Source organism: Terrapene carolina, unplaced genomic scaffold (genome assembly GCF_002925995.2).
Source record: "Terrapene carolina triunguis isolate 2854851 unplaced genomic scaffold, T_m_triunguis-2.0 Scaffold247, whole genome shotgun sequence".
In the NCBI taxonomy this organism is placed as follows: domain Eukaryota; kingdom Metazoa; phylum Chordata; order Testudines; family Emydidae; genus Terrapene; species Terrapene triunguis.
In genome coordinates this window covers 4,626,862-4,650,525 of record NW_020664598.1, presented here as the reverse complement: position 1 = coordinate 4,650,525, position 23,664 = coordinate 4,626,862, and the positions used below count along the sequence as shown (strand labels likewise).

General features: G+C 48.5%; 1 protein-coding gene across 2 annotated transcripts; it reads right to left on the bottom strand.

The window, feature by feature from the left end:
* Positions 1–10,661: 10,661 nt before the first annotated feature.
* On the bottom strand, positions 10,662–23,273 carry TXN2 (thioredoxin 2). 2 transcript variants are annotated; one of them, XM_026657493.2, is made up of 4 exons: positions 23,238–23,273; positions 22,450–22,718; positions 17,327–17,450; positions 10,662–11,281 (listed from the first exon to the last, which is right to left on the bottom strand). In XM_026657493.2, the coding sequence occupies exons 2-4, from the start codon at positions 22,716–22,718 to the stop codon at positions 11,165–11,167; spliced, it is 510 nt and encodes a 169-aa protein (XP_026513278.1). In that variant the 5' UTR covers positions 23,238–23,273; the 3' UTR covers positions 10,662–11,164. The 2 variants fall into 2 exon arrangements, with proteins under 2 accessions (XP_026513278.1, XP_026513277.1); XM_026657492.2 differs by lacking the exon at positions 23,238–23,273 and adding an exon at positions 23,185–23,227.
* Positions 23,274–23,664: the final 391 nt, after the last annotated feature.

The following is a 23,664-nucleotide window of genomic DNA, read 5'->3' as shown; positions in this document are numbered from 1 at the left end:
GGGACGGCTGGAGGAGCAGCGAGCAGCGCGGAGCCTTGCAGGGACGGTTGGAGCGGCCCAAGGAACGGCAAGCGGAGCCGTTTGCGGGGACGGCTGGAGCAGCTCACAGGTCGGTGAGCGGAGCAGAGTAGCTCGTAGAGCAGAGCGGTTCGTGGGATGTCAGGAAGTGGACTGGCTCATGGTGAAGGCTGTGGCAGAACCCCATGGAGAGACGGCTGGCCTCGGATCATGTAAGGTGCCCCTTAACACCCTGCGTGCCCCCCTTTTACTCTGGGGCTGCACTGACCAGGGACAGAGACTTTGGGGGTTGTTGGACTTTTGGGACTTTGGGTGGTTGCTGGACCCAAGAAACTTTGAGGGTGTTGGACTTTGGGGACTCTGGGTGATTTTTGGGTTGCTGGATTCAAGAACCAAAGGGAAAGGACACGGCCCAATTTGCTGGGGTGGGTCTTTTGCTCATGGTTTGTGTTAGGAATCCTGTTTGTGGTGTTTTTCCAATTTAATGCTGATGTCATTTACCTCATGTTATTAAACATTTTCTGCTACACTCAGACTCTGTGCTTGCGAGAGGGGAAGTATTGCCTCTTAGAGGCGCCCAGGGAGTGGTATGTAATTGTCCCAGGTCACTGGGTGGGGGCTCGAGCCGGTTTTGCATTGTGTTATTGAAACGGAACCCCTAGATACAGAACCCGGCCCTTGTTGCTGCCAACTTAGATGGGCAGAAGGGTTACAAGTGCAACCCACGTATGTGAATGCTCTTATTTCTGTTCAGCAATGCTTTACCTGTTTAGCATAAGCTGATTCCTTACTAAGGTAAGCAAAACCAAAATAAGGCCTTGGCTACACTGGCGCTGTACAGCGCTGCAACTTGCTGCGCTCAGGGGTGTGAAAACGCCCCCCCCCTGAGCGCAGCGAGTACAGCGCTGTAAAGCGGCAGTGTAATCAGAGCCTGCAGCGCTGCACGCTCGCTCGCAGCGCTGCAAGCTATTCCCCTCGGAGAGGTGGAGTACATACAGCGCTGCGAGAGAGCTCTCGCAGCGCTGGCAGCGTGACTACACTCGTGCTTTACAGCGCGGCAGCGCTGGGAAGTCCCAAGTGTAGCCAAGGCCTCAGAGCCTCCACGCAAGTGGGATGCACCGAGTTAACTAAATGCATCTCCAAACCGATTTCACTGAATTGGTTCAGGTTTCTCGGGTAGACAAACCCTTTGTTTCTGGGAGCCCAGCTTGAGAGGCTCTGAGCCTAATTCTCAGAAGTACTGTCCACCCACCACTTCCGGAGGAGCCGCTTGGCACCTCCAAAAATCAGATCTCTGAGTTGTCTCAAGCTGGTCACCCAGAACCAAGGGTCACTTTGAAAATCTTGGTCTTTGTGTCTCCAGTGGGGCATCCAAAACTGGACATGCCCAAAGTGAGCGGAGACTTCTAAAAATCGGGGCCTTAATCTCTCTGTGCCTCAGCCTACCAGACAGGAGTGTTGGGGGGATTAGTGGGTGATACTGCACACCACTGGTCAGTGCTAAATGTTATTTTATCACCTCCCTCCCTTCATGTAGAAAACAGGTTTAATTTATCATTTTACAGGAGAGGGAGAAAAAGCCCCTTCTGGCTCTAAATAGCTGTTTTTGTCTTTAGAATGGATCACTCGTGTCCTGAAGAAAACAAGAGAAACAAGAGACATTATTTTGATGGGGTCTGCAGAAACCCAATGTGCAGTGGACCCCTGTTGGTTCTGCATGAACGAGGACTGAGGGTGGGAGGGCAGGGTTTCCCGTGATTGGGCTGATCTCATTAGACTGTACCTAAGAGACCGTTTTACCGTCCTCTCCTCCCCCTTCTCTCTCATCTGCTCCCCTTAGAGATAATAGTTAATGTTTCTGTATCGCCATCCAGCTCAATGTACAGTAGCAACTACAGAGACACACCTCGAGGAATGACTCCATTGATCAGTGTAGCACGGGCACCACTCGGGGGGGGGGGGGGAGAGACAAGGCAGCTGTGTAACTACCTACAGTAACAGCACACACAGGGAGAGACCACCACCCGATCCACAAGCACTTGCATTTAGTGAGGCAGGATCTAAATAGCCACATTGAAACTTAGCCAGGACGACAAGGTTAACATACCCACCTCTTGCCAAAAAAGTGTCGCAGGAGCTGTAACAACTGCAAGTGGTCACAGGTCCCTGTTTTTATGACTCATTTGAAGCCTGGCACCCCATGCAGCGTAGGGCACATCAGCACCATGCTGGGACATAAGTACTGACTCAATAGGGAGAGACGCTCCTACTGAATCACCCGCATTTCCTGCAGCATCTGAGTTTTCCTTGCAGATCTTCCACCAAGTATTGGCTAGGCTCAGCCTCAGATTACAAAACCCAGTGAGATCACAGGTGAGTTAGGAGCAGTCAGCCCCAGAAGGCTGAATTCGCACCAGGGAGTTCTGTGTGGGATTACAACAGCCTGCTCCCTGCTGATATCCAGTGTCCGCAAACCACCTGGCTGACACATTTAGCCATGCCCATCACCTACAATCCTATGTGCACTGTATGCCACCGATGGGGTGGGAATCTTAGCAGAAGGAAGGTGGGCACATTGGTGAGGCAGATGCCCTTCCCAAGAGCCAGCGCTGCCTCTATCACAGGAAACAAAACTGCGTGGCCATTCCTTAGAGGGGAAGTGACCTACGTTCCTGTCCTTGGGTGTGAACACTCTAGTTCCTCAATAGGGATGGGGAAAAGGAGGCACAGAAACAGACTCAGGAGTGAAAACTGCTGGGGGCAGAGATTGCTTTTTTCAGCCAAGATGCCCCCCAGTGCACTTGCTGTGCTGGGAAGAACAGGGCTGGAGGTTGTGCTGTTGGATCACAACTACGTTTCGCTCCCACCCACAAACAGGAAGCAGCAGGCAGATCCTTCCCCAAGGCTGTGGAAAACATTGCCAGTGAAACAGCAGCAAAAGCAAGGAGTCAGGAGAGAAGAGATACAGGGAAGAGAGAGTGATTGAAGGTATCTGCTTGTGGCACATTTTGTGCCACTTCCCAGGGGGACCCTGGGGACCTCACTACCACCTGCCCTTAGTGTGAAGAACCAGTGTCTGTGCTGGCCTTGGTTCTGTTCCCCAACATCACCAGCCTCTGGCAACACAAGCACTCCTCTCTAGGCCTCTGCAGGCCCTGCTCGTTCTTCACAGATTAGCCATAGGCTCACTCTAACTCCTGTGTCCTCCAAGCATCTCCAGCCCCTGGGCCACTGGACACTCATGGAATCCACAGATCTGCTACTCCCAGAGGAAGAATAGTACACTCCAGTTTACCAGTTCCACCACAGAGCTCCGCTTAACACACAGCACTGGGATTTGTTTATAGCAAAAACAAGTCTACGTTTATTTAACAAAGAACAGAGACTCATATGACAGCAGCAGAAATACTGGAAATAAAGGATTACTGTATATACTCCTTCATAAGTCAAATAGTTTTGGTAAAAAAGTGAAGCATCAAAGAGTGGGGGTCAGCTTATCAACGGGTCTACATCAAAATTTGATGATTTTAAGCTCTATGGAAGTATTAAATTGAATATCTAATACATTGTCATTTTGTTTACCTGGAGCATCCGCAGGCATGGAGCCCCTCAGCTCCCAGGGGCTGCGGTTCGCCATTCCCAGCCAATGGGAGCTGCGGGAAGTGGCAGCCAGCACGTCCCTCAGCTCACACTGCTTCCTGCAGCTCCCATTGGCTGGGAACGGCAAACCGTGGCCACTGGGAGCTGAAGGGCTCCGTGCCTGCGAACGCTCCAGGTAAACAAACTGTCCAGGCCCGTTAGCAGCTTACTCTAACGGGCCAGCAGCCAAAGTTTGCGAACCCTGAAATATAGGGTCAGCTTACGAAAGGGTCATACAGTTTTTGCTATTTTTACCTATCCATCTTGGGGGATCGGCTTATAAACGAGTGGGCTAATGAACGAGTATATACGGTACATATAAAAGAATAACATGTACATTAGAGCCTAAACTTAACTAACAAGGCATTCCCCTCTCTGGTAAAGGTTAACTCACCCGAAGTTCCTTTCCCAGCGTCAAACCGCCAGACCGGCTGTGATCCACCTTTTATAAAACAAGCCAGCTGGCAGCTTGACCCCCTGGGGAAGCACACCAGGGTGGTCCTTTGCAACCCCAGATATGTCAAAACAATCCTGTGCTCTTTTATCCATAAACCAGCATGCTCCTGCTGTTTTTTTTGCAATCGCTTGTTAATTACTTAATTTTGACTAGGTGGTGGCTCTGTATGCACATAGGTATCCACTGTGAGGTAGACCAGTGGCTCTCAATCTTTCCAGACTACTGTACCTCTTTCAGGAGTCTGATTTGTCTTGTGTACCCCCAAGTTTCACCTCTCTTAAAAACCACTTGCTCACAAAATCAGACATAAAAATACAAAAGTGTCACAGCCACTATTACTGAAAAATTGCTTACACTTTCATTTTTACCATACCATTATAAAACAAATCAATTGGAATATAACTATTGTACTTACATTTCAGTGTATAGTATATAGAGCAGTATAAACAAGTCATTGTATGAAATTTTAGTTCGTACTGACTTCACTAGTGCTTTTTATATAGCCTGTTATAAAACTAGGCAAATATCTAGATGAGTTGATATGCCCCCTGGAAGACCTCTGTGTACCCCCAGGGGTACACGTACCACTGATAGAGAACCACTGAAGTAGACACTGCTCAGTTTCAATATAACTAGGCAGATAGATAAACGTCTCCTGCCTGTCTGAAAGGAAGACGTTTGTCACCTCTTGGTGACCTGATTTAACTCACTGACTTTAAGAACATAATTTCTAGTATAGGTACATAACTCCTCACATACTACCCTACATATGTTTTGCAGGGATTATGATGCCCAGTGTGTTACTGGCTCTCAGCAGAGACCTCTATGCCACCCTTTAGTGAATTAGTATGTATATAACTGACCAAGGGGTTCCCTGTAAAACTCTATGCACCCCATGTCCTCTGCCAGTTGGCATCAAGAAGAGATTTCCAGGTCACACACATACAGGCAGCCGCTCACGTAATTCCCTGCCGCTGAGTGGGTTTGGGGTATTTTTTAATGGAGCTCTGAGGGTCCCCCTCAAAAGGGCTACATCCTTCTGGCCAAGGACCTCATCAATATTGGTCTACAACCACCCCAGCTGGAGAAGAATCACCTCCCCCCAGCATGCTCTCTGTGCAGCACTCCCACCTCCTGCCAAGGAGAGCTGGACTGGGAATAAAGCCTGAATTGGCCTGCATAGCAGTGCTGAGTCCTAACCCCAAGGCTATCGGGCCTTCCCAGTGCAGCAGGCCAAGCCCCTGCTGGCCTTGGGAGGAAGAGATCAGACCTGTAAAATGACTCTAGATCTCCTTCATGGCAGCGCAGAGCACGAACGCTAGACTGCACCTAGGCCTGAGACCTGTGACTGAAGCCCTGCTAAGAAGAAAGCAGAATTAACAGGAGATTTTATTTGGTTGTTTCCTGCCACTGGCCGACTGTAAAAATCATAACGCAGAACGATAACCCCTCACGTCTCAGCAGCTACCTGAGGAATTTCCGGCAATCAGTGAGTTGAAGGACAACAAGGCCTGTGCATGTTTTTTTCTGGGTGTTTTTTTTATCTGCACGATTTACATGGTGGATAATCCCGTGTCCCCTGCAGAGCTGAGCTCTTGCTGTCAGAGAGGAGGATGTGCTAGCCTCTTATGCTGTGTGTTCTCATTTTTCAGATATCTTGCTCCGAGCAGCAGGAGGTGCTTTGCTGTAGGAATCCTGAGTCACTCTTAGCCTCCTGCAGAGAATATTTCACCCATGTCTGTCATTGCCTTGCTGGAAACACTCACCCTACACCCAAGTTACAATGTTGCTGCAGGACAGATTGCCCAGCCAGGAAATTATTTGATTTGTAATAGCCCCATTCAGGACAAAGGGGACTCAAAGTACTGTACAAATATATTCTAGCGGCCACTGATCATGCTTGTAATAGTTAAGGTTGCAAAGTAGTTTGCATTATATCCCCCCCCACACACACATACGTCTTCTTTTCAGATCAAAATTTTCCAAAACATTCATTTTATGGGCAGAAATGTGCTACGCTTGGTTTCTCCTCACAGGTGAATATTGATGGAAAGTTTGGGCCAAAACTATTCAGTCATTTCTGAGTTATGGCAGGGTGAAAAAAAAGCCATTTTTGCATAACTATATAAAAAAAATATGTTGGACTGTTACAACTGTTTCTTTTCCAGCATCACTCAACACTGGCTAAACTATGAAAGATTAAAGTTGGCGTAAGAAGCGGCCCTAATGAGCAGAAAGGGCTCTGGCAATTTGCTTAAAAATTCAGATAAAAGAAACAACAGTTATATAAACATTAGAAAACACGCTCCAGCATGTGCGCCGTATAACACTCCATGAACAGTGACTCTGCCCTGTTAGCCAGGACTGTGGAGCCAGTTACCTGTGCAGGGCCATGCGGTCTGAACCAGTGGTTAAAGCTGATCAAAGCCAGAGTGGGAGCTCACCCACTCTCTTGTCACCACAGGTCTGGGTGTTAAGTGGTGAAGCAGCAGTGCCCTGCCCTGCAGTAGGGGAAAGAGAACAAATGTAGCCAAAAGAAGTTCCTGCCCCTCCCCCTCCCCCCAGGAGGCCCCATCAGGCTGCCTGTGCTCCTTGTGCAGAACTGGTTTGGGAACATCAGTAGTTTTCCAATCTCTGTGTCCAGCAGGACAGAGAATCTGTGTTGATGTAACATAAACAAGCCTAGGAAGTCTGGGGGCATCGTCCCTGGAAAGTGCTGATGCATTTTAGACAATGTTAAGTTGATTTAAAAAAAAAAAAAAGTTTTATGCAAAAACCTTGTTTGATGGATTCCTTCTCTGTCCTTCTCCCTGGGGGAGACAGAGCTGGTGTACGGGAGGGGAGTACGGTTCTCCCACAGAAGACGAGCTGGCAGGAGATGGATCTTCCCACAAGAAAGGAGACAAATAGGATGGGGTCACCTCTTCTTTTCCCATCAACTGCAGCTGCTCTACCCACTGGTAGAAATGGCTGTGCGCTTCCCCATAGTCACCACTGTTTAAAAGAGAGCTCCACGGACACTCCTCCATAAAAGCAGAGGGCCATGAGCTGCCAGAGGGTTGTGGGCAGAGACTAATGCATTTTAATTTAGTTTTATGACATATCTTAATCATCAGGGTCTCAGAAGGTTTGGCTCAGTAGTTAGAAATTGACATGTTCATCTGAAGCTGTAGGAGCAGCCCCACAATCCCGTGTGACAAATTCCCAAACTCCCTCCTACCTGAAGATAGGAAGCAGCTGCCCAATGGGCTGCTAGTGCTATTCCCTTACTCCAGCATCTCCATGGAAGGACGGCAGGCCTGGCTCCCTCCCCAGCATCCTTAAAGGGCATTTCTTCCCAAGAACGAGGCGAGATGGAGGGATGCATGCAGCCTCTCTCCAGCACTCTTGCTCCCTGGGGTGTGTGTGTGTGGGGGGGAGAAGCACATTCTCAGGCTTGTCTCCCCTCCTGGAGGCCTCACATTTCCATCATTCATTTCCTCTAGGTGTAGGGGAGGGCTGGAGGCTTTCCTCTTTGGTGTTGCCATTCTACCTGCCTTTCCCTCCTCCTATCCCTTTGGGTCCCCCTGGCTCCCATGACCCTGACTGCTGAAGCTGCATTGAATGACAAGACAGAGGCAACTGCTTACTACTCTGATTCATCTCCTCTGAACTCACAAGGGAGCAGCAGATGTGGGGGAAATGAGCCACACTCCCAGACACAGCAGCTCCTTGTGGCAGGACACCATAACTGCAGGTGAGCTTTCAGGTGGCCCCAGGCCACAGGCTAGAACAGTAATTTCCAGGGCAGGTTAGTAAAAGGCTGAGGTCCTGGCCAGATCTGGACTAATAGTAGCTGTTTTCCAATCTGTAAAATGGGGATAATATTTATTTACCTACATCACAGGACAGATCGCACAGAGTTTTGCAAATGGCGTTGGTCTCTTCTGTTCAGCCTTTGCTTTGTAACCACAAAGTACTAAGTGTTATTACTAGGTGGCAGGAATGCTGAGAGGATAAACATCTCCCTGTCCTGCAGCCTCCCACAGAGCCCAGAGGGGGTGGAAGATGACCAGGGGACAGCGTTTAGAGAAGGGAAGGACAGAAACATTTTATGTAAAGAGAGACACTCATGTAGGGTTTAATTTAAAGTCCATGACTCCTGTATTTTAAATATCTCTGTATAGTTATTGTACATACACACACACACGACTGTGGTGCAGCCACTAGTAAGACAGAGCACAGCAAAGGTTTAAGAGAACAGAGCAACACCCGGCATGTTTCAAAACAGGAAGTGAAGAACACAGCATCCCTGCTGCAATAGAAACAAAGGGAAGCATTTGAACCACTGATATGGAGAAAGCTGTTAGTGCTGTGGAACAGCCTTTTGCATTAGCCCCATTGCAACAGACCATCATGTTTAGTGTATGTGAAAACTGCCATAGAACACCCTGAATCAGACCATGTGCAAACCTTCCTGATGACACCAATGTAGGGAGATTATTATTAGCACGTAACAGAGACAATAAAAAAGGGATTAAAATTAAAGTCCTAGACCCAGATCTTCAAAGGTATTTAGGCTCCTAACTTGCATCAATGTCAATGGAAGTTAAATACCTCTGGAGTCAGGCCCTGCTGCCTAAAACATCTTTGCACTTCTCTGTCCCTTTCATTATTTTTCTACTGTGTCAGAGGTGTGCCCAGGCATTTTGGGACTTCAAAGGGGAATGAGATGCACATAAAACGCTACCCTCTTCCCGCCACTGAAAGTGGTGTTTTAGGAATGGCTAAAGAAGGAAATCTCTGAGCACATCAAATACTTGGGTACTCAGCATTCATGTTACAGAAGCAATTGTACATATACCCGCATCTTAAAGTTTGCCAGTAACTCTGTGCTTTGATACTGGAATACCACAGAAACCCCAAGCTACACTTTTCCCTTGGAAGGAAGTGATAAAATAGCTAATTTATACTGTCTCCTATACACACAATGCAAAGTCACACTTTGTTCAAGTCTGTTTTTTCCTGTTCTAGGGTGGTGGTAAGGCATGAAAGTTAACTATTGTAGGAACATATGATGTTGCTCCCCCATTTTTCCTGCATATGCTGGCAAATGGACAGTCTTTACTAGAAGTGAAAATACTGTAGTGAATTGCTAGGGGAATTTAAGGAGGGATGGCACTATTGCCAGGATGAAAACCCTTCCATTTCAAAAAGTTGGCAGGGGCTCTTTAATGATCATAATTGGCCAAGAATTGTTTTAAATCTCATTCAAAAGATGTCAGCTCCAGCAGCAGAGCTATAGAGCAACACAGCAGAGCATTACTTCAGCATTGGCCCAAAGCAAAGAGTGCCCCCTACCGGGCCACTGGTATCACTTCCTGTGGTGGACCAGCCAGTGTTGCCCAGCTTTGAGATAAGAACAAACTGCCAGCAGTATTGTGGCTACAGCCCAGCACCTACAGACTTTGATCACCCCTCCTTAAAATTTACTGCTGGTTATAAACTGTAATGACACAACTGGAGGAAAATGCCTTATCCGGCTGTAATAACGTAAGTGCTGGGAGAAGATGGAGTTCAGAGCCAAGGCAGGGTAAGGGAGACTGAAGACAAACAAACAAAACGCAAATAAAGGCATTAAATATTGATAGTATTCTGAGGGGCGTGGCATAAATGCACTGAAATTAAGCCTCTCTGATATAAAGGAAAAGCCAGGCAGTGGCAATGGGTTTCACCCTGAGAACACTAATGTGCAGTTGTTCCAAGGCGTGTTGGATGGGAGTAGTTGAGGGGAGAGGTTAGGGAAGGTGGCAGCAGCTGCTGCTAAGCAGGTAGGATGGAGGCAGGTGTAAGGAACAAGCAGAAAGGGCAGGCAGGGTGGGGAGAGGCAGCTGGGAGGAACTGCACTCAACTAGAGTTATGAATGTATAAACTCACTACCATCATTTAAAGGCCAGGCTAGTTAAAGTCCAAAGGTAGAGACCCCTCATAGCTTCCCTCCACACCACCAACCTTTTTCTCAGCACCTAATCCCTGCAGCCTCTTGAACCAGAGTTCAGTGGTAAGAACAGCTTCAATTATGCAAACAGGAGTGGAAGCTCTCACAGATTGCTCATGAGACGGGGAGTAGAGGAGGGGTGAGAACAAGCTGTGGTTCATTACTGGGAGGATCCAATGTTCCTCCTCAGTCAGGATATGCATCAACTTTCTGGGTCTCAGAATCCAGCAGCACCTGAAACAAGTCAGACTAGTCCATAGAGCCAGAGGAGCTGTGCTGGGAGCTGCACAGAAATAATGGTATTAAAACAAGCAAGTGCATTAAGTTTTAATCCTGATGAGACACTCCCAACATTCTTAAATCCCACCCTGCACTCCTGCCCCACTGTTTCCACCTGGGGAGCCCCCTTATCTATGCTCAGCTATCACAGTAGCAGCACCCCTTACGATTCCTCCATCCTTGGTGGGCAGGTGAGAGTTGCCCCACAATTTCAGAGATGGGGTTTTTCTACAGAATTACACAGAAGTGATTAATAAAGTTCTCTTTATTACAGACCTACAACCCCCCCCACACCCCCCCCCAAAAAACAAAAAAATGTTTCTCTTCATAAATCAGCAGCAGGGGAGAGTGTGGCATAGGCTCAAGGAGCCACAGAGGATTCATACTTGTCCCAGCAACAGGAGGACAAGGATGCAGGTATCATGGATGAAGCAGAGCAATCCCCGATTTTAACAAACCCACCCAGAGCAAATGTGTCCACATCTTGCAGAGAGTAACCACCCATTGCTCTGGGTCTGGATAGGACAGACACTGATAAACACACCTCTAATTCAGCAGTCGTCCTGCTTTCCCCACTGCCAGTTCTTTGCAGACAGATGGAAGCCCAATTCCAGCTTCTCCCACCCTCAGAATTGCTCAGGACTACTGCTGCCCAAGAGAAGAAGGTGGGCCACACCCACACACAAAAAAGGGCACAGGTTCTACAAGGCAGTTCAGTTTTGCTTCACGCCTCTCCTGGCAAGAGAACACGCAACATGACCAAATCCAGAGGCCTGGGTGCAGGTTTCTCTTGTTCAGGCTCCAATGAGTTTCTTAAGGAAGGCCTCCAGCTGATCCTCATCCTTTATCCCCACAAACTTATCCACAACATCTCCGTTCTTCATAGCCAGCACAGTCGGCACAGCTGAGACCTGGAAGGCAGAGAGGGCGCAAACAGACACACAATAAGCTATGCTGGGAGGAGCCCAGCTGCACAATGGCTTTGAAGGATGACCTGCAAAGCAAAAAAAATAAAAATAAAAAAAGAAAAGGCTTGGGCCCTTCTGTATAATTCATAAAGGACTGAAAAGTTTTCAGGGTTTTATTTTTCCTGCTTGCTTTTGACATTAGAAATTCAGGGCCTCTCTGGTCTAGAACAGTGGTTCTCAATCAGGGGTCTGGGGCCACCTGGGGGGGTTGCAAACAGGTTTCAGGGGGTCCACCAAACAGAACCAATATTGGACTCACTGGGGCCCAGGGCAGAAAGCCGAAACCCTGCTGTGCAGGGCTGAAGCCCAGGGACCTGAGCTTGTCACTTGGGGCTGAAGCAGAAGCCGGAGCAGCTTAGCTTTGTGGGGCACCGTGTGGCGTGGGGCCCTGGGCGATTGCCCTGCTGGCTACCCCCTAACGCCAGCCCTGGCTTTTATATGTAGAAAACAGGTGTTGTGGCACAGGTGGGCCCTGGAGTTTTTAATAGCACGTTGGGGAGGGGACTCAGAAAGAAAAAGGTTGAGAACCCCTGGTTTAGAAGACCCTAGGGCAGATGGAGAACCTGCTCAGCCCTTTAATTAAGGGGTAAAAGCTAACAACGAACACTGTCCGAGACATCCTCCAGCAAAACCATGGAAGGCATCGATGCTGCTCATGTTTTCGATCCTTATCTATGTCCTGACTTAACTAAAAATCAATCCATGCAGCTTTTGTAGTTTAGACAAGACCCAAGATTAAAAATGCAGACAAAATACCCATTTTTTCCCCCAAATAAAAATAGTAACCTCCTTCCCCCCCCCCCCCCTTATCTCATCACAAGGCAGTGCAGGAGGGAGCAAACCCAATGGTTTAGAAATACTTTATAGGGCACTTTTAAAATATATTTTACAGTGGGTGGTTGTTCCCCACAATTCAATGTGGACCAGAGTGGAACTGCACCTTTCCCCAAGTAGGAAAGGATTCCTTGTCCTCCTCCACTCTTGGAGAAATATTCTTGTGTTAGCTCTAGACTGTCCGTCCCCCTCCCCAAAATCCATCTCTTTGCTTCTCCCTGCTCTCACAGCTCATGGCTTCACTGACAGCACGGTCAGAGACCACCACCTGCTGATGATTAGGTAGGGGAAGGGAAGCCCTCAAACTGAGCTGGCAGCCAGCTACAGTGCTTTGGGTGTTACTCTCTCAGCCGATCCCCCGCAAGCTTTGTTCAAAACTAAGGAAGTAACAGTGCAAAGGATGGCACTCAGGATCAAAGCAAACTCCCCGGGGACTCAGTGGGGGGGATGAAGAAACCTTGTGGCCATCTATTGGGGAAGGCGTAACGAGACTCAGACCAGCATGGAATGGCAAGGGAAAGAATTTGGTAGTATTTTAGAACAGCCAGGCACATGCCTCCTGCTACTTCATGGCCCTTATCTGTATAGCGCTTATCTCCTGGAATGTGTCCCATCCTTATCTTGTAGGAATGCATCCTGGGAATGAATCCACTCAGCGAGTACATTCCCAGCTGCACTGTCTCTTGCTGCCATCAGGGATTTGCCACCCACACAAATCCTCCCCACAGGAAATCCCTTAGAGATATGGCTCCTCTCTCACCAGCAGTTTGACATGAAAGAGGTTTTGTTGGCCCTGTCCCTCCCCCTCGCCCATCCAGAACTGTTCCCTACGAATATCCTCCAGGGCTTTATACAGACCAGTTTTAGATAATTCAGGCACTGGGGCTCCTCCTGCCACTTGCCCAATGCCGGTTTAATCTGTGTTCTTTAGCTCCCCCTAGTGACTAGTTGCAGAAGTGCAGTGTAGCCCTGGAAAGCTGCTCACTGCACATATGGTGCAGCTGATGTGCCTGTGTGTGAATTTTTTTCTTTTCAGGAAGAAAGGATATAACGAGGAAGCACTGAGCTCGCCTTAATTATGCCCTCCTGGGGCAACGTAGTTGTTATTTTTCAGGGATATCTTCCCCATGTCTCTAATATAGATTAAACACCAAGTGGAGTTACACGTGAGGCTATTTTATAGATGAGTTTGGGTAACAAACCATCTGCTTTAAAGGTCCACATGATGAAAGCAAGCACTGGTCCAAGTGCGGAACAGCAGCAGCCTCCAGAGTTGAGGAGCATTAACTTAATGCTGAGTTACAAGCCTGTGTGCGTGGGCCAGCATGAACCTCACGTGCACCTGTGGCTGAGCCCTCCATCTCCTCCCACACACACACGCGCACACGCGGAGGAAGGGGACAGCTATAGTGGCTTTCAGCTACTCTGTGCTTCCAGATGCTGAACTGCTCCAGGGGGGCGGAGTGGCCCCCAGCATAGCTTAAAAAAGTCTGTCTAACTTGCAACAGCATCCCAGGATGTCCTATGGGCAGCCCCATGTCAGGGTTTGTCAGGAACACCTCGGGTTCTGCACTGCCTGCACCAGCGGAAATCTCCCGCAGACAGAACCAGGCCTGTTAGGGCCCATTTACGCCACTCCTGTACTTTTATGCAGCATAGAGAGGCCAGAGAAGAGGTGAGGATTTCACCAGTAAGTTTAGGAACAATGCAGGGAACTCCAGAAAGGAACAAGCTACTACTGCTGAGATGTCTCCAGCCAAAGGAATCCCACTGCTATCTTTCCAAAACTACCACACCAGCCAGTCTATGCATTGACCAGCAGCAGCATGGGAGAAGGGACTGCGCTTTCCCAGATAGGATTAAAATGCATGCTGGCAACAAGCCAATGCAACTGAAGCTGAGAGAATCCCACACAGAGCAGAACAAAGCCAAAGTACTCCCCTCTCTTTGCCCTTGTGGTTAAGAAGGGAAGTGACAGTGGGGGGAGACCTCCTGAAAAGTGGGTGTTGGATGAGAAGGGACTGAGAATTGTAGGAGAACGAATTCTTGTCTTGTGCAGAACTGGATCTGCAAGGTTTCTAGCAGGAAATGCTTCTGGGACGTGTGCTCTGCTGGGACAGCCTGGAGCCAAGGGCAGGCAGAGACCCATGTGAAGGAATGCTCAGGCATTCCAAAGTTCTCCGAGGGGGTCTCTCTCCATCCCCCGCCCCCCCAAAGAATCCACCGCAGAGAGGAAGTTGTGCAATCTCAGGCTGGGCAGCCGGCCAGGGTCTGCGTGTGGAGGGGAGGGAGAAACGTGGGAGGAAGCTGGTTTCCTGGCAGCTAGCAGGGGAATTGCGGGAGTGAGAAAAGGGCCTTGAAAATCCCAGGACACAAGCAGAGAACAATTTGAGAGTCCTGGATCCTAGGTGGAAGGGCCCTCGGTTCCTGTTGCTAGAAGAGGATGCTGCTAGCAGGGTAGTTCAGATTTCCTGCTCCAGTGTAGGTGGATTTCTGACCCCCTACTCTAAACACCATAGCCTCCTCTTCTTTTGTGCGGACCTACAACAGCATGGAGCCACTCTGGCCATCCCCTCCAGCTTTTGCACTCTCACTGCCTTGGCTAGCAACTCTTCAGAGGGAGGAGCAAAACGAAGCTACTCTAACCCTGAGCTCAGGACAACACAAACCAAGAACCAAATGTCCTCCTCAAAAAAGCAAGCCAGAAACTGTAAGGATCAGAACAAAACTCCCCGTTGCATTTCCATTTCACCATGGTCCCACTGCTGCCCAGCGAGGAGTCTGAAGCACTAACAAAAGTAGAGGTGTATCATCTGGACAGCACAGGGTGCAGGTCCACCAAGGACCCAGGATCCCCAGCACTTTCTGCAGAATGGGAATTTAACAGAGTTTGCCTGTGTCTACATTTAAGGCTCAGGAAGAGGCCCTATAATCCAGCCCTTGACTACAGCATGAATACTGCTTACATCCTCCCTGACGGAGTTATTTGCGAATCTAAAATGATCATTTCAGTTATCCAGTTTGTTTGACAAGATTTCCCTGGGTCAAATCCCCATTAAACTGAACAATTCTCATCCCTCAAACTTCCCTTAGAGGAACAACACTTACAGGGCTGTAATTTTCAGCCTTTTTCCTAGTGCCTTTAAATACTGGTTTTCCAGTTGCCTGGGATTGCTCTCCTATAATTGTAGCAGAAGTGCTACCAGTTACTATAGCAAGGCTTGGAACAATAATGATTAACCTATTTGATCCCTAATCTCTTATCTGTGGACAGAACAATCCTTACCCAGTGCCTGGTGTACATCTCTTGGCTTCAAATACTTCATTGCACTGTTTAAGCAATCACAACCTCTCCCAGGGGCCATCAGGGTTGGATGGAGCAGGAGTCCTGGGGGGTGGGCAGATAGGAGGTGGGGCCCGGGCCATGACCCCCCTACCCTAACCGGCTCCCCATACAATTTACAAAACCCAATGCGGCCCTCAGGCCAAAAAGTTTGCCTGCCCCTGTGTTAATCCCTAAGGGGAAGGAGCACAGCTCTCCTCTCCAAGGGGAGAGTGAATATTAATCCTTTTGCTGCAGGGTCTTATTGTAGAATACAGCAGCAGTGTTCTTTGTCCACTAGGTACTGGGAAGGAGAGACACCAGGTCCCTACAACACAGAATACAAAGTGTATAGTGCTCACTTTGTATTTATTTTTCATTACAAGTATTTCCACTGAAAAAAATAAAAGATAGTATTTTTCAATTCACCTTATACAAGTACTGAAGTGCATTCTCTATCATGAAAGTTGAACTTACAAATGTAGAATTATATACAAAAAACTGCATTAGAAAATAAAACAATGTAAAATTTTAGAGCCTGCAAATCCACTCAGTCCTACTTCTTTTTCAGCCAATCGCTCAAACAAGTTTATTTACATTTGCAGGAGATACTGCTGCCTGCCTCTTGTTTACAATATCATCTGAAAGTGAGAACAGGCGTTCTCATGGGGCTGTTGTAGCTGGTGTCCCAAGATATTTATGTGCCAGATGCACTAAAGATTCATATGTCCCTTAATGCTTCAACCACCAATTCCAGGGGACACGCGTCCATGCTGATGACGGGTTCCGCTCGATAACAATCCAAAGCAGTGCGGACTGACACATGCTCATTTTCATTATCTGAGTCATATGCCACCAGCAGAAGGTTGGTTTTCTTTTTTGGTGGTTTGGGTTCTGTAGTTTCCACATCAGAGTGTTGCTCTTTTAAGATTTCTGAAAACATGCTCCACACCTCGTCCCTCTCAGATTTGGAAGGCACTTCAGATTCTTAAACCTTGGGTCGAGTGCTGTAGCTATCTTTAGAAATCTTGCATTGGTACCTTTTTTGCGTTTTGTCAAATCTGCAGTGAAAGTGTTCTCAAAATGAACAACATGTGCTGGGTCACCATCCGAGACTGCTAGAACATGAAATATACGGCAGAATGCTGGTAAAACATAGCAGGAGACATACAATTCTCCCCCAAGGAGTTCAGTTACAAATTTAATTAATGCATTATTTTTTTTAAACGAGCATCATCAGCATGGAAGTGTGTCCTCTGGAATGGTGGCCGAAGCATAAAGGGGAATATGAACGTTTAGCATATCTGGCACATAAATACCTTGCAATGCTGGCTACAAAAGTTTGTCTTAGTGACTGGCTGAACAAGAAGTAGAACTGAGTGGACTTGTAGGCTCTGAAGTTTTACATTTTTTGTTTTTTAGTGCAGTTATGTAACAAAAAAAAAATCTACATTTGTAAGTTGCACTTTCATGACAAAGAGATTGCACTACAGTACTTGTATGAGGTGAATTGAAAAATACTATTTCTTTTATCATTTTTACAGTGGAAATATTGGTAATCAAAAATAATATACACTTTGATTTCAATTATAACACAGACTACAATATATAGGAAAATGTAGAAAAAAATCCAAAATATTTAATAAATTTCAATTGGTATTCTATTGTTTAACAGTGTGATTAAACCTGTGATTAATTTTTTTGAGTTAATTGCGTGAGGTAACTGCGATTAATTGACAGCCCTACTGACAAGCCTTTCCTTATTATAAAGATACCCTCGTGCCCCCTCCTAGCCACCGCTGGAACAGAGTCCTCCTGCTCCTGGCCCATACCTCATATTCAATGGCCAGGTCTGTGTGATCATCAATGTCCACTTTCGCCATCAGTACCTTCCCCTGCTGCTTGGCCACCATCTTCTCTAACCTGGGGCCCAAGATCTTGCAGGGGCCGCACCACCTCACAGGGGAGAAAAAAAGCAGGCATTACACAAGGAACTGCCGGGCAGCCACAGTTTGGATTCACACCATTCATGGTATTTCAGAGGCAACCTGATCACCACCTAACCCCTCCTCCCTACACTGACCTTTACACTATGGGAAATTACCACAATTTAAACACCACGGGTGAACATTAACCAACCACTTTTGCAATTGTTAGACTCAGAATCACAGTCCGAAAGTAACACAGATTCTGAGACTGTCTACACTATGGAGCCTATGCTGGCATAGCCCCTTAGCATAGACACAGACTACACTGAGAGTATGTCTACACTACAGTGGCACAGGTATAGTGTTGCTGCTGTAGCATAGATGATTCCAACATGGACAGAAGGGGGTTTTCTGCCAACGTAGATAATCCATCTTTCAGAGGCAGTAGCTAGGTCGATGGATGAATTCTTCCATCAAACTAGCCGTGTCTTACAGTGGGGGTTAGGTCGACTTAACTATGCTGCACAGGGGTGACAGTTTTCACAGCCCTGAATGATGTAGCTAGGTCAACCTAAGTGTCAGGTGTAGACCAGGCCTGAGAAAAGGAGTTTTTCTCCCAGTGTAGGAACACCACCTCCCTGAATGACATCAGCTATGCCAACAAAAGCCCGCTTCTGTTGACATAGCTGCATCTACACTGGGGATTTTGTCAGCAAAGCTATGCCAGTCAGGGGTGTGGGTTTTTGATACCCCGACCAACGCAGCTATGCCAACAGAACTTTTAAGCATAGACCAAGCCTGGATTGCAACACAGTTTAGAGAGAGGCTTCCATAAGAAAGGCATTATTAAATCAGGGGAGGGTGGGAAGAGGCTGCTATTCAGTGTTAGCCCATTACTCTTGAAACACCTCAGTCTCCAAAGTGATTGCTGTGTTTACCTAAGGGCTCTCTTCCACAGCAAAATCACTGTCACGGAGAGGCTGTATCTATTTAAAAAAGAAAAAAAACAACAACAGACACTACCTGTACCAAACTCTGGTATTAGGAAGAGTTTGAATGGAAGGCATTGGTGCTAGTCAAAATGCTGAGTTCTTCCTCTAACTGCACTTGAAGTCATACTGCCCCACTTACATTGATCTCAACCCCACCTACCCTTACAAAGAAAAGAAGAATAAATTCCCAAACCCTTACATCGTGTTTTAGATTGAAACCACAGCTGGTTTTGCTCCCTACGCTACTCCCAATAGCTCTTGGTCTCTCTACCTGCAGACATACAAGTTGATCCTCCTTCTCATGGCCCCAGTCATCATTAGTTTCTATTTCAGTCTGTTGCTCTTGTCCATTTATATTGAGAGTTTTCCAGACTCTATGCTCTGTATTTGTACAGAACCAAGCACAAAGGGGGCCTTTATGTTGCTTGGGGGCACTAGGTGCCACCAGACACAAATGAGACAGAAAATTTCTATTACTATAATTTAGCAGATAAAATCTTGGAATATTTTCGTTGTTAGTCAATGGCAATATCTTTATCAATGCCAACTGCTGATGGTATTTGCAAAGGCTTTTGCTAACAACTCATTGTTACTGGTGAAAGTCTTTCCCCAGTGTAAACAGCATTCAAAAAAAATGGGACAGACATTATCTAATTTGATTATAGATGAAGCTATGAACTTCTCAGCAACTACTTCTGGTCACCCGGGAACTAGTAGCTGCTAAAGAAAACATGAAGGTAACAAGAGGAGTATTTGGGAATGATTTAAAAATTGCATGGAGATTAATTTGGAGGACACAGATCACTTGTAATACACAGCTTTCATGCAGCAATTTGTTCTAGTTGTCTGTTTGGGCCTAAATGTCAATAAAGAAAACATAACGAGTTTGTGCAGCACATTTAATGCTAGCAAGTATCCTTATGACACAGTAAGGAGAGAACCTCATGAGCCATAATGGGAGAGAGCTGAACTGTAGGGCAGTAAAATGTAGCAATAAAATAGATTCTGGTGTTTGTCGCTGTCAGGCTGTGGGCTGAAAAAGGTGGAAGCCAAAATAATATTAAGTAAATAAAAGGCTTACTAAGACCGGGGTTGTTATGCTTGTTCATTCTGTTACTGTGATGAAGTGGGAATCTTCTGTAATATTCTCATGAATGATATGCATGGCAGTGACTTACTTGACTAGGGATTGCCACCCTACAGGTGTAGAGCAGGAGATATGAGGTGTTCGGTCACCTAACTGTCTGGGCCAGTATGAATGGGTCCTTGAAGGGACTGACCCATATCATTGGAGGATCCAGAAAGACTATGGGAATCCCAACAACTGAACAATTGACAGTGATCCACAGAGAACTCCACACAAAACTCCGGCAGGTGGAACATGTGAACTCAGCAAGAGGAAGACAATGGACCAAGAGATGAGGAGATGCTAAGATACAAGCTGGTCTTTGGAGAGACATGGGACTGACAGACAAAGAGACACAAACATGGAGAGTGTGGAAACTGATTCCACGGCCGCTTTGCTGGCTGATTGCACTGGCTTGGCCAGTATGGATTATGTCTTAACCTTTAAGTCTCTATGCTAACTTAAGGACTTTCCAGTGCTGTGTTACATTTGACTAATAAACCCTACTCTGTTTGGTGTCACTGCAAATACTTGCTGAGGTGCACTGGTCCTGGAAGACAGGAAGTGGCTCTGATAAGGAGTTATCTAAGTTGGACTTGCTGAGTAGAACTCAAGAGCCCAGACACTCAGTTTTGGAGACGCTGAAGCCGTGTGGCCGACCTTTAAGGAAGAATGGGCCCCCTTAGGGATCTGGCACACTGACAAGGTTCCTGTGTGTGTGTGTGTGTGTGTGTTTGGTGGGGGGGACAATGCAGGATCATGTGCCTCCCCATATTTCTGCCAGGGGTTGCCAGCCCTGCTCCGTCACATGGGATGGCTGGACCCCCTCCCTGTCCGGCAGCTGCTGGGGGAGCCAGTGAGCTGAGCCCTGTGGGGAGAGGCAGGAGCAACAGCTGCGAGCTGCAGGGAGGGGCCACTGAGGTTGGGGGGGAGGGAGGACACCTGCCTGGTGGGGTGCCATAACTCAAGCTGTTCTGGGGCAGCCAAACCTTTAAACTGTGTCTCTCCCCCCCCCCTCCATCAGCTGGTATATGTCATCTCTGGCGGCAAGGGATCGTTTAAAGCTGGGGAATAGCACAGATCCCATGGATCCATGACAATTACACAATCTGTGTTAACATCTCAGTGAAATACCATAAGTGTTACGTTTTGTATAGCATTCTGTATTGTTGACCAAACTTGCTAAAATCTTATACTAAACTCAAGAGTATTTCGCTATGTCTGCACTACAGAGCCGATGCCAGCACAATCCCTAGTGCAGAGGCAGCCTACATGACAGAAAATTTTCTGGTGGTGTAGGAACACAACCTCCCTGAATGACAATAGCTATGTTAACAGAGAAACTCTTCCTTCAATGTAGCTGCCTTTACACTGGAGGTTCTGTCAGCTTAGGTGTGTCAGTCAGGGGTGTGGCTTTTCCAGTCCCATGAGCAATGCAGCTATGCTGATATAACTTTTAAGCATAGACAAAGTTTAGTTCTCTGTGTCACGCAATAGCTTCTGAACGCTGCATTTGATCAATTCCAAAACTCCAGGGAACGTTCTAAACATCAATGGCCAGAACCCTATTGATTTTGGGGTTAAAAAATAAATAAATCAGAAAACCAGAAGGGGCAATGTGGGGGACACATGAAGCCCTGCCAGCTCTTTAGCCCAGTCACAACCACTTCTGCAATTATCTACAGCTCAAAAGAACTGGTTGATGGTAGCCATTAATGTCTTCCAGCATAACATACCCTGTCTCATCTCTGCTCATTCTCCCAATAGAATTTAACACATTGACATCCTGAATGACTTCTCTCCCAGAAAGAAAAATAACGGTGGAGGAAATAGAGCTGTGCACACAGCCTCTGGCATGGTGGGGGAGGAGAGTGGGGGACCCTGGTATGTGGGGAAGGAGAAAGGGAGACACAGAGAGTCCCTAGTTTGGGTGGGAATAGAGGGCATGGGGTAATGAGGGTCCACATAGAATTCTTGCCATGGGAGGAGAATGGGATACTGCAGGATAGATAAGAGAGTGACGGGGGGCACACAAAACCCCTGCTGAGGGGGAGGCTGTGGAATGCTTTGGAATGGGTGGAGGGAAGAATGGGGGAAAATAGAGAAAAGGGGCCATACAGAGTGTCTGCCATGTAGGGAAATGGGAACAGAGAGCTGGGGGAGGAAAATGAAGGGCACACAGTAACCTTTTGCTGGCAAGGCTTATTCTGTTCTAGGAACCGGTATGAACTATACTGACAAAAGTGCTTTTGTGGAGATAGAAGCTGTCTCTCCACTAAGAGGGTTTGCTGGTATAGCTATACCAGCAAACTTGAGTAAGTGTAGTGCTATATGAGGCCAGGTCTAACCCCCTCCTCTCATTCCTGATGGCCCTCCCTGGGATCCCTGCCCCATCCAACCACCCCTTCTCCCTGTCCCCTGACTGCCCCCTGCCGCCCCATCCAACTCCCCCTCCTTCCTGACTGCCCCCTCCCAGGACCCCTGCCCCATTCAACCCCCTGTTCCCCCCCGACCACCCCGCCCCCTATCCACATCCCCGGCCCGTGACCACCACCCCGAACTCCTCTGCCCTCTATCCAACCTCCCCCACCGCCCCCCCCGGCTCCCTGCCCCCTTACCGCGCTGCCTGGAGCACCAGTGGCTGGCAGCGCTGGAGCTGGGCCATGCCGCTGCCACCACGCAGCTCAGAGCACCCGGTCAGGCCGGGCTCTGCAGTTGTGCTGCCCCACGAGCCCAGAGCATTGCACCCGGTGGTGGAGCGAGCGAGCTGAGGCTGCAGGGGAGGGGGGACAGCAGGGGAGGGGCCGGGGGCTAGCCTTCTGGGCCAGGAGCTCGGGGGCTGGGCAGGATGGTCCCGCAGGCCGGATGTGGCCTGCAGGTTGTAGTTTGCCCACCTCTGCAATACTCACTGTGCATGAAAATCTACCACCACCGGCTTTTGGCTGTTCACAACTCTGTCCTGGAAGTCAGACCCATCCTGGATGTTAAAGGTGGCCCTGCAGACAGGTGTGGTAGAAAACGTCCTAATGGAAGCAGGCACAGTGATCTGGGTAAGAGGGACAAGTGATCTAGGGTAGCATGGTGCTGCCGACACCTTGGAGAGGATCGACACAAGTGGCACAGAGAGCTTTTGGGGGGAGATGGATAGAAACCTCCTCAGCACGAGTCTCTGGGCCATCTGTATAATGAAGGGGAAAAGGCATTTTGGATCAGCCCATGCCATAGAGTAAAGGAGAGCAGAGAAGGAACATTTCTGGATATTATGCTTCTGAACAGCTCTCCAGCTCCAGCAATTCCACTGCTGCTTCCCTCCCGCTTCCTACAGCTCAGCCAATGCCCCTCCATGCCATCCCTCCCCACAAGTGCTCCTTCTCCATGCCCTGCCACCCCATCTGTGCCATGCTAGCCTCCCAGTGCTCCTCCCTCTTATCCACAGCCCCCTACCATCACTGCCCCTTCCCCCCCCCCCCCACCCCCCCCCCCCTGCTCCGCGCTCCCCCTCCCCCACCGTGCCAGCCCTGCTCCCCTCCCCCTCCATGCCAGCCCTGCTCTCGTGCTCCGCGCTCCCCCTCCCCCACCGTACCAGCCCTTCACTCCCCGCTACCCCCCGTGTCCCCCACCCCGCAGGCGGCCGGCGCAGTCACCCCGCACGCTGGGCCCGGCGGCAAAGCGCTGTCCCCAGGTTCCCCCCACTCACCTTCCCGGCGGCGGAGGTGACGCAGACGCTGCCGGAGTCGCGCTGCCGGGGAGCTGATTGGCTGGGGTGGCGGAGGACGACCCTGAAAAACGGATTGGCTGGGGAAATGGATTTTTTCACGGCTTCCCGCTGATTGGCCCTTGAACAGCAACTTCGGGCCGCTGTTTTCTAGGTCTGGAAGATGATTGGCTGGCGAAGATGTCCTTCAGGACCCTGCGCGTAGTTCTAGGCTTTGGTTGGCTACCTTCAGAATCCAGGGTGGGCTCCTGGGTGCTGATTGGCTGCTGAGAAGGGCTGTTCAATAGCATGACCCCTCTACCCTCCTCCACCCGCTGCGCCCATGAACTGCCGAGCTCGGCAGTGCCTCCCTCACCCCCACCCCCACCCCGTGAGCATAGGGCGCGCGCAGGCTGCAGCCGCTGCGCGC

Excerpts from the sequence above, each read along its gene's own strand:
- TXN2 (XM_026657493.2), bottom strand. The coding sequence starts at position 22,718 with ATGGCCCAGAGACTCGTGCTGAGGAGGTTTCTATCCATCTCCCCCCAA. Across the intron at positions 17,451-22,449 it reads GTGGTAGATTTTCATGCACA|GTGGTGCGGCCCCTGCAAGA; the intron begins GTGAGTATTGCA and ends CTCCCCTGTGAG. Across the intron at positions 11,282-17,326 it reads ACCTGGCCATTGAATATGAG|GTCTCAGCTGTGCCGACTGT; the intron begins GTATGGGCCAGG and ends TCTGCCTTCCAG.